Below are 16,198 nucleotides of genomic sequence, written 5' to 3'. Positions count from 1 at the left end.
CAATCCTATACCTGTAGTTTAGTATTGGGGCAACACAATCTTAACCAACTGACAAAAAACAACAAACTAGAACTCAAAACATATATATTGCGTGTGTTTTGTTCTCTATCTTAACCTGTACTTATCATTGGGGAAACAAAATCTTAAAGTGACAAATAACAACAAACTAGAATATAAAACAGACATAATGAGGTCTCTGTGATAGCAGGGAGCCATCTCCCACTGCATGGTATATAGCAGTCGGTGAGTCCATGTTAATTGAAGGGGGAGAGGAGACCGCTCTCTCTAGTGGTGCAGAATAGCCTGGCTGCTGAGGACACCCCTCTGGCTGAGGTGGCATGGTCCAATTACCAATGCAGCCTCACAGAGACACCTCCACCCTTCTCTCTGAGTGGAGTTTCAATATTCTCCCTGTGTTCGTGTGGGTTTACTCCTCGTACTCAGGTTTCCTCCCACATAATCAAAAAACACTAATTGGACACTAATATTCCAATTAGTCCTATTCATGATGGGTCTACTACAGGCTCTCCCCTCGAATGAATAAAACAAAAATTCAAAGTAAATCTATGTTCCCTTCTCTCTTATTAAATATATAGAGTATTAATACAATTGTATGACATGACCTCCAAAAATGTACACACTAATTTCCAATTAGTCCTATTCATGATGGGTGTACTCCTGGTGACCAGGTTTCCCCTCAAATGAATGAATAAAAAATCAAATCAAATCTATGTTCCCTTCTCTCTTATTAAATATATAGTGTTAATACAATTATATGACCTGATGGTGACTTCAAAGAAGAAGTACTGAAGAAGTACTAAAGTTGTGATTTTCATAAAATGATCAATGTTATAAAATAAGTATTTTAGGTTAACGTCAGGAGCTCGTTCTGTAATCAACGATGATATTCGACAGTAAGAAACATAGGACCTTCATTACTGACGCGTTTATGAATATTTTTTATATTCACATTATTTACCGGTTTTACAATTGAATCATTAACAGTTGTAAACTAATTGAACATGTTTTCTGTGTGAATGTGAACCACTGGATACATGAAGCTGGACCAGCAGAGACTTTTGGACTTCATGTTGTTTTATTGCCGACTTTGTCTGTCAAAGCACTTTGTAAACTCTGTGCTACATAAATAAAGTTATTAGTATTAATAATATAGAGACCTGTCAATCACAGTAATCCCCGGCCCTAAAGCATACTCTGCATTATGGTCTGTTTGACTCTAAATAACGTCTTCCTCACGAGATGAGAAGTCATTTTAAATGATCTATTTACTCGTTTTGTCAAAATGAAATGTTTGATAAATATAAATATAATTTCTGCTTTTATTCCTCTGATTTCATGTGTTTTTATGTTCCATCTTTAATCCGTAATGTTGTAGTCTAAATGTATTTTATCGGGCTAAAAGCCCACGTGCCTCTTTGTTTACCTTTTTTTTTTACGTCTCCATTCTTCCATGGCGTGTTTAACGTCACATTGCTATGAACTGTGGGTAATTCCCATTGGCAAATTCGGCATCTAATGCTGACTTACGGAAAGGGTTCATAAAGGGCTCAAAATGCCTGCCAGAGACTCAAACACTTAACGATGTGACAATGGGACAGAACTAAACCCTCAAGGACTTCACCTCAAAGTCTGTGAGTGCTTAAAGGTGGACATTGGGATTGGGCCATAAAGTCGCTTTCCCGTAGACTTCTATGCAACCAGACTTATTTGAGCAACCAGAGGAGTCGCCCCCTGCTGGTCAGCAGAGAGAATGCACCCTTTTAACACACTTCCTCAGCGGCTTCACTCGGCAGAATCGGAGGTCTGGGTCCAAGGTTGAACAAAATTAATAAATACCTCTGTGTGTGTGCCAACAATGTCACGTGTTCAGATCACTAAAACTTCACATTAGGTTCAACATCCCAAAAGGTTTGTCATGCTTCTGAAATCAGATGAGATCGTCATAAGCAAGATGGAGATGAAGTGGGTTATTTCCCATAAATTAAACTATTGGATAAATACTTCACAATTATGAATAATAGGCAGTTATGACGCGAGATGAGCAGAGTCTTACATGGCTGTTGTACATCTCATTACATTCAACCAAGTGCACTTCAAATAAAAAATGTTGAAAGCTAATATTCCCATTTGAAAAGCTGCAACTGGTGAACTACAGTCATTGTTGTTTAAAACATTTAATGAATTGATTATCCAAATTGTTTTAGATCGACATATCATGTATGGACTAATTCTTTCAGCTCTGAATGATATCTCTCCTTGACCTCTTCTCAGTGTCTATCTGTCTCTGGCTATAGAGCTGGCTGGCTGTAAAGGGGGCCTGTCTGCATGCGTCCAACATCCTGACTCTGAGGAGCCATTGATTGTCCAGATCAATAGTTGACATTGACTGATTCATGTTGGAGGACATTTTCTATCAAGTCTCTCACTTTCAGAATAATACATCTGAAATAAACTGGTATCCTGTGACAAATATTGAGATGACTAATAATGAATAATTTCTCTAAGTATAATAATAGCTGAATTAGAACTATCAGTAAAAGTAAACTCACAGCTACACAATACCAATCTATTACTGACAGAATAATAAAATCAGGACTTTAAACTTAATGCAAGGATCTGAAATCAGCATTGAGTTTTCAGATTTTGAGAAAATTGGCAAATAAATGTTATATTTTATAGTCCGCTCTAACAGAAGTCTTTGAAATGGAAAACATGACATTGATAATTAGATATGGGTTGGGATTTGTACCACAGACTGTTTTGGTGTAAAACTAAACTGATGTACATAGGGATTACACGTTCTCCCTGCAGCTGGATTTAGATAGCCCGGTGTTTTTTTCAACGTGGCTCTTGTCTCTTCAACTTTTCCGTTTGGACGGTAGAGTGATTACTTTTATTTTGGTAGTCCAAATTACTCCAACGTGTTCCTTTACACGTGTTTTATTTTGAAAGTCACACCAGAAGCTCTTTGATGCTCTAAGGTGACTTTGCAGTCTGGGCTCTCCTCTCCCACTCTGCGGCTGCTGGTCGCTGTCATCATGCAGGTGGAATCTGCGCAATATGGCTCCGCGTAGGGATCTACAAGCAGACACATTAACCGGCCTGCAGCGCTCAGACAGCGGACACGGCTAGGCTGTGTCTAGCGCTGAGGAGCCAAACAATAAAACACGGGAAATGAACCGAAAATTAGATTAAAAAAAAAACTGCTTTAACTTGGTGATCATATATTTCTTTACATACACGGGCTTCATCCGTTTGACGACAATTCAGCTAAATTAGGAATGTATATCTGAGCATTATTCTTCTGTGAGAACATTGTATAATTGTTGTGCTGATGCTGTCAGTTGTGTTGCTCTCCTGGCGCAGTCTAACTCAGCTGGAGCTGGAGGATGCCGTACAATCCTGTAGGAAGTGACTCTCGCAGCTTGGCAGGCAACACTTTCCAAGAAACGAAAAGGACGTAATCCTGCGGATCTTTTCGCCTTAAACACACGAAGACGATGGATGAGGGCACTGCCAACGAGACCATCCCAGATCTGAAAGACATAGAGGTGAAAATCGGACGGAAGACCCCTGAGGGTTTGCTCAGGTGGATGCAAGAAGAGGCGTCCTCTCTCCGGGGAGACGCCAAGCAGGGCACCGCGCATGACACCAGTACAGAGACGGGAAAGAAGAGTTTGGATGAAAAGATCAGGAAACTGAAGATGGAGATGGTAAGAGTGCTGTTGTCAACTGTGTGTGTGTGTGTGTGTGTGTGTGTGTGTGTGTGTGTGTGTGTGTGTGTGTGTGTGTGTGTGTGTGTGTGTGTGTGTGTGCGTGTGTCTGTGTGTGCGTGTGTGTTTACGTGTGCGCGTGTGTACGTGCTCGCGCTTGAGTGGTGACAGGCTGTTGAACGTGTGCAGGCTCTTGTTCTCCAGGATGTGGCATTCCTTCTTATCAATCAGTCAATGGTGTCATTTAACGAAATCCCCGCCATAATTAGATATTATAGTGATGCAGTGATCTAAGAGCCAGATCTGCTGCACTGGACTGTTGTTGTGAATATTACACATTTATCAGCAGATCAGTTTATCGGTACCAAACGAATAATATTATTTGAATAAGAAATAGCTGTAAACATGTTTTATTTTGTATTTACTTGTTTAGTTTAAATTTAAGACATAATGGGAACATTTTTCAGTTGGACAATCAACATGTCAGCTGCTCTCTGGTGGACAATGGTGACACTGCTTCTACTGTAATTTACCTTAAACCATAGTTTGTCATTTTCGTAAATGTCTCAATACATATGCAATAAGCTATTGGCTTTGGGGATTTATGAGTGTAACTCAATTGTAGCTCCCTGTACATTCTAAAACTATATTTTTGTTAAATGTCTATAAAAGTGTCCTTTCGGGAGCAGTGGAACAAAGATTCAAATAAATACCAAAATCTACTTTAGCTCTGCCTCCTGTGGCATTTTAAGAATTCCTACTCACTTTCCTGCCAAGAGTAAAGAGAAGATCAATACCACTGTAACAAAGGTGTCACTAACTCTTGGCAAAAAGTAAACAACCATTTGTTATTATTATTAATTGCAATTAGTCTCATTTAATTGAATTTATCTGATCTTACTGTATGAAATGCATCATCAATATTTGTCATTTGACTGCTCTTCATACTCAGTCATTAATTCAAGCTCATGCCTACACATTATTTGTGACATGTCAGAAAGTTTAACTTATTTCACTCCAGGTGTGGAGGCAGCCCAGATGTTCTGTAGAAGTCAGAAGAGTCCGAAAGAGGCCCCACTGTAACTGAACATTTCCTGATGAAACATTATGTAGGCTTATAGATTTGGCCCTCTTTTCAATGTATAATAGCACATTGTTGTTTGCTGCTATATTATATATAATACATTGGCAAACAACAATTTGCTAAGTAAAAACATGTGAGTAATGCCTACCTGAGCAGAGAAGGAAGTCGCTGTGCCTCTGTGCGCTTTAAGCAGAGATTCTCTGTGCTTTGTTCACATAACATCTGGCTCGCTCAGGGCCGCCACTCTCGATCAAACAGCTGTTTCAGTTTGCACCGTCTTGACCGACAGCGTCGTAGCTAAAGCGTAGGACTCACCCTCCCGCTTTCCCCCACACAAATGCACTGTTGGCCCCATCAGCCCTTTTGCTGCGAGACGCCGGCTCAGCCGTCGCCATGTTGAGAGCCGTTGAGAGGCAATCAAAATGATCAAAATGCTCCCAGTTTCTCTTTTTATTATTTACTTTTCGGTTTTGGAAGATTTAATTACAGCCTTTATTCTTTACCAATTCACCCTTCAGCCATCCATAAAATATTTTTGCAAAAGGTACATATTGAATGTTTCCACCATAAAGGTCTCACATGAATCCATTCTTCAACATCCATACATTACAAATCCCTTATCAATCCAAGGTCAGAAGAAGAAACATATCTGAATATTATATAGGTGGCATCAGTTTAGATCTTTTCAGTGACATCATCCCCCCAGTTCTGTCTGAAACCAAACACACGCTGATATTTAGTCTCCATTTTCCTTCAACCTATTCATTTTGTAGAGAATTATGACAGTTATTGGACTATCAAAATTGTAATGTTGAAGAGAAATTGAGAAACTGTTGTAACCCCCAGACTCCAATGTCAGCCAGTTCCAATGTGTATAGTTGACTAAAGTTCCCAGTTTGGATTCACAAAGCATCCAGAGAGCTTCTATAAATCTGTCGAGAGCAGAGTGTCAGACTGATTTGTTAACAGTTTAATCAGTTCTGCTGCAAAAGAGGGAGGAGAGAAGTGATGAAGAGCCTCTTCCTAACTGGAGGGGAGGGTAACTTTCAGCACAGAGCAGGGCCACTTCTCTCTCTCTCTCTCTCTCTCTCTCTCTCTCTCTCTCTGTACACGTGTGTGTGTGTGTGTGTGTGTGTGTGTGTGTGTGTGTGTGTGTGTGTGTGTGTGTGTGTGTGTGTGTGTGAGTGTGTGTGTGTGTGGTTGCTTAAGTCATCTCTGAGAGTGGTGTGGCGTAACAGGAGTACAGAAAAAGAGTTCTGCACTTTCATCAGAAATCTGCTTAGTAAGATGTGCTGTAACGCATGTGCAGAGTGTCTGCAGAGTAATGCTAAATGGAAAAGCTTTCACGTGCACACACCCGTGCACGCATACTGGATGTGTGTTCTTTTTCGTACACTTTCTTTCATAGTGATTATCATCTATCAGGCCAACTTACACACACATGCACACACACACACACACACACGCACGCACGCACACACACACACGCACACACATATTCAACTCTTTGTGTATTTGTGAGTGGGTCTGTGTTTCACAGTCATCTGTCAGTATCTAACCGTGCAACATATTGACGGTGAACTGCACCATCTGCATGCTATAAGATCGAGGATGTGTGCGTGTGTGTATGTGTGTGTGTGTTTGTGTGTGTGTGTGTGTGTGTGTGTGTGTGTGTGTGTGTGTGTGTGTGTGTGTGTGGACCATGGTGTGGCTCTGCTTCTTGTTAACTGTCGGTGTACTCTTTATAATGTATAAGTTATACAGGAACAAACACACTGTCTTTAACTTTTATGTAAACTTCAAACAATAAAGGCACATTCATCAGCCAGAGTTACTATTTTTATGAGAAGTAAGGCAATTGCTGTACAATCTCTCTCTCTCTTTGCATGTCTAGCTTATACATCAAAAATACACTGTGGTTACGGTTTTGACCACTGGTAGTGCTGTGGAGTAATTTTTAGTGCCGATTTGTTTGGGCATTTGGCGATATTCGATTAATATGTGATATTGGACAAAGAAAGCATCAAATCCTCATGTTTCAGAGGTTGGGACCAGATGATGTTATGATGGCATTTGTGCTTCAGAGATGGCTGAAACATTTAATTGATTTATCAAAAATGTTGCTGTTTAGATTTCTGTCATTCCACTAATTGACTCATCAACTAATGTTCTGGCGCTTTGACCATTGTTATAATGTCAGAGAACAAAAGATCACTTAAAGAGACGTATAGAGAGCGTACTTCATTAGTGAAAAGGCTTTTGGTCTGATCTTCTCAGCTGTCTGATATCTGGCTTTAGGCTGTCTGCTAACATCATTGCCTCTGAGCATTTTACAGCAATGTGAGCTGAAATCAAATAAATGTTGTTATTAATGATTTTAGTGTTGCTGTATATCAGTGTGGGAGCAGTTTTGAAGCTTCTGTCTTGTGCATTTGTCTGCAGCTCTCTAATGGAAGACACACTCTCCTCTGATCTAAACAGATTTACTCGATACAGAGACACTCCTTTAAAACCACACAAGACTGGCCGTCAGCCACACACACACACACACACGCACGCACACGCGCACACACACACGCACACGGTCTCACACACACACACACACACACACACACACACACAAATACACACCAAAAGCCTGTTGTATTCTAGCTGCTTTGTGTATTTTAGACATGATCAGCTATCAAAGGGAGACATACAGAGTGAAAGTTGTTTTATTGCTCGGGGTATGTCTCTCTTCTTCTTTCTCTATGTCTGTTTGTATCTCTCTGCAGCTTTTCCCCATTGCTTTCTATCTCTGTCTTCCACCTCTGGGCAGACGGATGACATTGCAAAGTTAGGTGTTAGTGCAGAGCTGAGCTGTAGGGAATCAAAATCTAGTCTATTTAATCTCAGTCTTCTTTCTCTAACTGGCTACTGGCTGTCATTTCAAAGACCTGCCTATGAAAAGTTATATACTACACATTATGTTCTAATAGGAAACATAATTGCCGAATTATTTTAGCAAGTGTTTTTTGTTCAGGTGAAGGAAGCGCCATGTTTTGTGGTAAGGAGATTGGAGTGGGTGGTGGGAGTACAAAGCGCATTCCTCAATTGCTCCACAAGAAAACCATAACAATTTATAGATGGACAATATAGCGACTTCTTAAAGCATGCTGTACAAAAAGTATTTTCACTAGCTTTTGAAATCGCCAGTGCTGAAGAAGTATTGGAAAAACAACATCACTTTAGAATATTTTTGAGGCGGTATTTTAATTTTATAACATGTATTTTCATTTGGTCCAACTTGTACTGTGCATGTTGTGATCAAACACATACAGTTTTCCAAGGAGAAACAAAACAAAAGAGGGGAACAAAGACGATATACAGAGAAGGAAAAAACAGGTGAAACAATGGTTTGATCGGTCAAATACAAAAACACAAGAGAACATTTGACAAAAAACATGGATGAGTGGACATTTTACGGAGCATTCAGAGATGAACGCAGACAGATGGAGCAGCTGGATTTTACGGAAAGACAGGGCCGACCTTCTGTCTGGTCTGACTGTAGGGACTCTGCAAGGACGCTGTATGTCTGCAGAGTTAAATTGGGAAGGTTAAACGTCAGACAGTGACGCCAGGGGATGAGGGAGAGGGTGTTTATTTTGCTGGTGTACGCCAGAACGAGTGTGTGTTTGTGCTGTCCCTGCTGGCAGTGATTCAGCAGTCTGTCAGGTATTTGTGTGACTTTGGGAAGCTGTTTTCGCCGACATGGGAGAGACTGCGTCATCGATCAGGCTTCAGCTGTGCATACGTCATCACAGTGCACTGTATGCTGACTAAATGTCTGTCTTTAGGCACTCAGTCTGTCAATAAATTATTCAAAATGCACTCTTACTTTACACAATCCCCTAAAATAGAGAATGATCTGATTAGATTCACCTTGCTGCTTCATTTGGCATTTTATAGAGAGAGAATCGGTCCACCATAATATCTAAAATATACCTTTAAGGAAACTTCTGTTATATTACAAGTTGGGTTTCAATTTTAATGCCATTTTTGGATATGATGTTGCACTCACCAACATAACTGATGAGTTCATTGCAATAATATCAAATGGCAAGAAACAAGATTGGTCAGCCAAGACTGGATGTAAACAAGCCAACAATAGTATTATCACAGATTAGAATGAATAATGGCCAAAAGTACAAAAATAACACCTAAATTGTATCATGGAATAACGTCATAATTTCTGGCACATTCGACCAGCAAAACAACAAATATGATGGAGCATCTAGATTCTAGTATCACACTTTTGACTTAGAAAAATGACATGTTGAAGGTGGAAAAATAACAATAAAATAATACTTTCCCCATCTAAAATGTGTCAGAATTGTGCAATGTTTGTGTCAAACAAGTGATCCAAAACACTGCGCCACAATTTGCTCTGCCACAAAATCCAACTTTTGACAGAAGAAATTGTGTTCTCAGTGAGAAACTGTTGGAGGTTTGTTTGATGTGTTTGTAGTGCATTCAGGGTCTCACCGGTTCCTTCTAGTTTAAAGAGGTACAAAGGAGATGTTGCAGCAGTATTTTTACTTGGTTTACACAGTTACACGATTATCTAATTGTTATTGCCTGTCATTCAGTGGATCAGTTATTTGATTAATATATTTGTTTTACTTGAATGTATACAATGTTTAGTTTGATATATGTGTGTAATCATGTTTATCTTATAATATATAAAATACGCTGATAATGTAATTCTTCTTTGTTTCACTTACTTAATTTTGTAGAAAAGGTGGTGTTATGAAAACAGTTCAGAATAAGTCATTTTAAAATCAAGTGATGTGTCAGTCATTAACAGATTCATCCTAAACAAAGAATGACGCTGAATATTGTTTGTGGTGCAAATATTAGATTAGATCGCTTTATTTATCCCTTACGGGGAAACTCATTTGCCACAAAATCAACTCATACAGACAACACACAATATATAAATGACATTCAAAGTACACAACAAACACACAGTACAATGTATACATAACACCATAAAGAGACATTTAAGACATGAATAACAGCTGAAAGATGGTACATCTACAAACCAGATCTATACATGTTCATTAAAAAGTCAGTCATCTGACTGCTGCTTGAACAAAAGACCCTCTCAGTCATTCAGTAGAACGCAGGATTCCTTGTTAGCTCACTAAATGAGCTTCTGATTCTGGTAAAACCACTGTGTAATGGATGGCCTTCCAAATACAGAACCATTGTTAGTTTGGCCATTGTTCTTTGAGTCTGGGGAAGGAACAATCACAGACAGCCTTTTTGATCCTACTGTGCAGGTAGAGACTAAGATTTGTGTAACTGGACCATTTCAATCTGCTGACCCTTTATTATAACTGGGAAGTCCTCCTTCTTTCTTCTGAAGTTAATAATGAAATCTTTAGTCTTCCCAACATTTCATTTTAAAACATGTAACATTCAACCTCTCTTTTACAGGACAGCTCATTGGTTAAGTAGTAGACCAACTAGGGCAGTGTCATCTGCAAAGGCAGGAAAGGGAGCTTTCCAGAATCCTATGGATCTATGGATGCTTGGCCTCAAGCCTGACCAGGAAAACTGAAATCTGCAAACATTATTAATGTGTTCTTTCAGTTCTCAAGGCTAACACAAATATGCCTAACCCACTCCCTGCTCTCATCCTGAACGGTGTTACATAAAAACCTTTGGGTCCAGTTTGACTTTGCCGTCTAATTAGAGGATGTAATCAATCTGAAAAGTATGAAAAGATAAAATAATTTCCTGCTGGAAAACCAGCTTAATCCAAAATGTTAGACACAGTTGGCGCGGATGTAAACTGGATAGATTCCACTGTTGGCTGGGAAAGACATGTAGGCTTTTATTTTTATTAAAACAATCTGAAACACAATTTGCATAAAGGACATCTTCATTTAGTGTGATTATAATGATTAGCCTGCCAATATCTGTTTTGACTAGTTGAATAATCATTTGATTTAAAAATGTTAAAAAAATGCTCATCACAATTTTGTTAGACCTAATCGTAATGCGGGTGATGTCCAAACCCAAAGGTAAAGAATTAATAAATGATCAAAATAGTTGTTTTGACTAATTGAATTAATGACTCATCTTTATCTATATTACCAATTACTTTTACATGTGTGTTTATTGATGGATTGAATATTACAGTACAGACAGAATACACACTGCTGGCACGTATTTCATATGTCGGAGTCTACATGTTATTGTTGATTCAAATGAATTTGGTTTGGTTGTGACACACATTAATCTGTCTTTTGCTGAATAGAATAGAAAGTCAAACGCAGCCTTCCTAATTAAGAATGACACACTGAAGTCTGAGAGCGACCATGGATTCATCTATAATGTCAGACAGCTCAGCAGCAGAATGAGGGCAGACTGGATGAGGGCTCAGCATGTCAGCGTCGTGCCACTTCAACGCTGACATGCATGGAGCTACTTTTACTACCACCCTCGTTAGGCATCGGTCCTGCCAGCTGAAACAAATCTCAAACCTCAAACCTGAACCCCGCCCAAATGTCTGACTGTTCCCAGGGACGCCAGCCGGTTTACGGCCACAAACACACACGCACGCATGCACGCACACACGCACGCACACACGCAAAAAGCTGTGGTTGTTGATATTCTTTGTCTGCCGGTCCTCCCTGCAATGTGTGCTTTTATTTTTAGTTCAAGTACAGAAAAGGTGGGCAAATAACCAGATAGATATTTTTATATTCATCTTCTATATCGTTCTCACTATTTATTTGTCCTTCATGATGTCAGAGCTGTGTTTGCCAGTTGTAATGTAGCCAACAGTGTGAGTTTGGCATCAGCAGATCTACGCTACATTGACCACACAGCTCATTTATTTACATTCTGCTTCGTCTCACCTGTTCAAGGTGTGTTTTCTGCATCCTCGATGATGTGTGGTTGCCTGTGGGTGATTCTGTATTTATCGATTTGGAGACAAGAATCTTTTTGCATATGCTACATTACATTTGTTTGAAGGTTTTGTCCAAATAAAAGTAGAAAACAAACTAGCTAATAGCATGTTAAGAGAGCTACAGTGAGATGGCAGTAAGCGCTAGTATGGGGTGTTGAGGTGTAGCCTGAAAAAATTGTTTTGTTTTTTTAGCCTTGTGGAGACCACAAGCTGGTCCCCACAACCTTAACCATTCATGTATATTTGGATTAAGATTTGTTTTGGGGTCAAATTAAAGTCCTGCGTTGGTGAAAGTTTTGGTAAGGGTTGGGATTCAGCATGTAGTGGTTATGGTTTAGGTTTGGTGACTCAATATCTTCACCAGTCACATAAACAACCCATTTAAAGGTTCCAATCCATCAGGCTAAGTAACAGCGTTTGAACTAATGATGTAGGCCCATATTACATATCCATGGGTAACATAGTGGGCTGTAATATTCAACCCATATTAAACATATAAGGATGAAGTATATGAACTGATGATTCCCAACCTTAGGCTTTTTACTCCTTGGAATTAAGCAGCTTTTGTGACCCCTCAAAGGTCATAGCCTGCATTAGGACCAAAGGTGCATTTTTCTTTCTATTATTGTATAATTTGAGGGTTTTTTAGAAGTCTAAAGTGGTGAACGTATTTAATACTTCACACAAAAAGACACAACCGATTTTCTTAACATCATGTCACCTCTTAGTTTTATCTAGGGACCCCTCGGGGGCCTACAATCCTCAGTTTGGGAACCACTGATCCAAATCACCCATCTACAGTATGACCAGTGGCCCTGACACTGAGAGGGTAGAGCGTCAGACATGACTACATGTGCTAAAGTAGTTTTACCCTTCACAGCCAGATGTTTTGAATGGTGAATGGTTTAAACAAAGGTCAGCCACCTCCCACACATAGACATGATATATGAGACGTTTTATGTTTTGCTTTCCTTGTTGATGGAAGAACCCGGGCTCTTAAACACAATTACAGTGAGTTGTGTTTTTGTTCTCAGGATCATGAAAAAAACATATAGACTAAATCTACAATGATGCATGACGCTTATTGGAGGCATAACCATTGATGCAAATATTATGCAGGACTAAGAGATAAATAGTGTTGGCTGGTTAGAAGAATCAATACGTTCCTCTCCAGAGGTGTAGAGCAAAGGTCTTTTAAGGCACTTCTACGGAACACTACTACAGAACTGCTACAAGTGCATGTTTTGGGCCAGTGATATGCAAATTATACTGTACAATGATCTATAAAAATCATGTACAGTTATGCTTTGCAGCTTTTGTATAGTCTTTCAATGTTTGTGAATTCTATATTACTGTGATTGTTGTGACTGGGGCCACTGCTTTATACAGTATATTTCATATCGTTGCATTATAATGTGTATCGTGTATGGACTTAAATACTTTATTTCAGGACACACTTTAGGTACTTGTACTTTACAACAATACTTCTGCTCAAATATATTTAGAGGAAATATTATTCTTTTTACTCCACTCCATGTTTGTCTGGCAGCGATAGACTTGAACAGTTTTACAGTCTGGTGCTAAAATATAATTTGGTAATAAACAACAGATTAATTACAATAAAATTAAAGTGTAATCTTGTATGAAAGCTATCTGAAAGTATCGACAATTATGTGAGACAAAAGACACAAACTTGGTTTGGCAACAAGCGCTGTTTATACACATAATTTTAAGTTATGACGCCGGAAAACCGAGCCACAGCCGCCTTGAGAAAGAATGAAACAGAGAATATCTAAATGACCAGAAAGACAGAAGAAAGTAATAAAGAAAAGTGGAGGATACTGAGATACTGATAGACTAAAAATGTAAGCTTTGAGAGAGACTGGTTATCTGCAGAAAGGGGTGGATAGCTTTAATGTCAGGGCCATATATCACCTCTTGGCCCTGCACTTCACCGCAGACCTCTGCAAATGTATTCTGGGGAGGAATTTTCCATGACTGCAGCCGTCTTATTCCTCTTATTCATCGTTTAGCTTTTTCACACATACACACACACACGCACACACACACACACACACACACACACACACACACACACACACACACACACACACACACACACACACACACACACACACACATCACTTTATTTTACCAGAGGACATCATAACTAAATGTATGAGTAGTTTTCACCATCTTCAGGGCATGTAGACATCTTTTTAAAGATTTATTTCCCTGATTTTATTTTGAAAAAGTCATACTTTCCACTGTATCACATTTCCATCTCTCAGCAACTTTTCCTGTAGAGTTAGTGTTGGTCACATGTCCCTTTTAAACAGTTTAATACAATACATCTCCACTTTGTACTTTGTATCTCTTTCTGTTCTCTTTTATTTCCATCTCTCAGCTTTTTCGCTCTACCTTTATAAAGTATGTGTTTCCTCAATGGTTGCTGCGTACCAACCAGCTTCTGGTATACTGTACCTCCAATTATGGTAATCTACAAAGGTTTAATAGCTTCACAATGGTGTTTGTGCTTGCCTGTGCAGCCAAGAATGAATGCTTAAATAAACATCTGCAGAGTCATGCTGGTTCCCCAGGTTTATAGTTTGTCTGGTTCTCCTATATAACATATTTGTTCCTATTGCAAACTATCAAAACATGAACTTAATCAAAATAGTCATAAACCTTCGAACATCATCCATATCTCCTGTTTTATTCCTCCGCCAGGTTCACTTGCGTTCGATGGACGTGAAGATCTTGCAGCAGTTGCTGGCGGTCCATGAAGGCATCGAGGCGGTGAAATGGCTGCTGGAGGAGCGCAGCACGCTGACGAGCCGCTGCAGCAGCCTCACCAGCAGCCAGTACAGCTTGGGCGAGGGCCCGGACACCTCTTGGAGAGGCTCCTGGAGCAGCCTGCATGACCCCAACGACAAGCTGGATAACATCTCCATCGGCAGCTACCTGGACACCCTGGCGGATGACATGGATGAGTACTGCCCCTCCAGCTCGGAGTCTGTCATCTGCACCACCACACCACTGGTCTCAGAGGCTACTGGTGGGGGCCGGACAGGGGGAGGCCCTGGGGCCATGGTCACAGCAGCTGGGGTAGGAGCTGGGGTAGGGGTGAGGCCTGGTTCTGGTGCTGGGAGTGGGATTCGGGCTGGGCCAAATGAAAATGGAACTGGTGTTGGTAATGGGATGAAGGGGAAAGCGGGGATTAGGGTCATTGCTGTCACAGGGGATGCTGGGATGGGAACTGGTAAACCAGCTGTTCCTGTCAGCTCTCACCAAGCCAAGTCTGAGGGCCCCAATCAAGATTCTTCAGAGACGGTTAAAGGAAGCCCCGCTATTCAGGATAAAACCCAGGCACAAGTTGTTAAGGCTAATGGTGTCCTGGAGAAAACGATCACACAAACAGGCAGCCCAACCCGCCTCAGCATCAACGAGAAACGGGGAACCGGCCAGAGCCCAAAACTCAAACCTTACAAAAACGGAAAGATTGACTTGGATACTTGCAAAATGAACGGCAAAATGCATCTAGAGTATGACACACACTGGCGGTGGGTGCAGTCGCAAGAAGATGTGACGTTTTTGTAAGAAGGATAATAACAGAGGAGACTCAAGCCACTATTGAACACTCCCTCTGCAACATCAAAGACCAGACCACTGATGTATAGAAAAGGAAGAAGAGTGAACTGCTGTTGTGAAATGCACATAGTGAAGCTTTCCTTGTTGAAAGACACTGGGTTTGACTGACAAAGAATAATTAGTTTTGTCTTGTTGTTTCCTCCTGTTGACTGCACTAACTTTCTGTAAAATATTGATGTCAGCATTAAGGTGGATGCACATTTCAGGATTGGATTTTTACCATATTATGCCAAACTGGGTTGCCTCACACAAACTTAAAACGTAAACATCTTTTCTCAGGGTCTTTCTTTCTATTCCCTGATTTATTTTATTTTCTAAAGCACAGTAAGATGATCTGTCGGAGAGCTGAAACATGATTTTAGATTGTTTGACATGGTACATTAAGCATTGTAAATTATAAGATTTTAATTATGATTTGACCTACTCATCCAGAACAATAATACCCATAAAATACAATTTTTCTACGGTATTCCAAAGTATTCCCCTGTCAACCCATTATATAATGAGTCACAAATTGAATTTATGGTATAAACTCTTTGTCTTAGACAATATAACTGTACTCTTGATGGTTATAGACAGTATTGCCTGATAAAATATTAACAAAACATAAATATAAAACACCTTTTGTCAAAACATGTGAACGTGTTTCTCCCAAAACTTGTCGCTGCCTGAATAAAGAGTAGCGCATATTAAAATACAAGATAGACCACTGAGGTTAGTAAAACTTTCCCTCATTGAGAAATGATGTACCTGCTGTTAGCATTC

At 39.9% G+C, this 16,198-nt stretch overlaps 1 protein-coding gene across 1 annotated transcript; it reads left to right on the top strand.

Moving 5' to 3' along the window:
- Positions 1–3,521: 3,521 nt before the first annotated feature.
- On the top strand, positions 3,522–15,382 carry lurap1 (leucine rich adaptor protein 1; the record flags this gene model as incomplete). Its single annotated transcript, XM_079221565.1, has 2 exons — positions 3,522–3,734; positions 14,513–15,382. The coding sequence occupies 2 exons, from the start codon at positions 3,522–3,524 to the stop codon at positions 15,380–15,382; spliced, it is 1,083 nt and encodes a 360-aa protein (XP_079077691.1).
- Positions 15,383–16,198: the final 816 nt, after the last annotated feature.

This window comes from Taurulus bubalis, assembly GCF_910589615.1.
Source record: "Taurulus bubalis genome assembly, chromosome: 7".
Classification (NCBI taxonomy): Eukaryota; Metazoa; Chordata; class Actinopteri; order Perciformes; family Cottidae; genus Taurulus; species Taurulus bubalis.
Note: the sequence above shows the minus strand (reverse complement) of the source record. Positions and strands in the feature narration are given on the sequence as shown.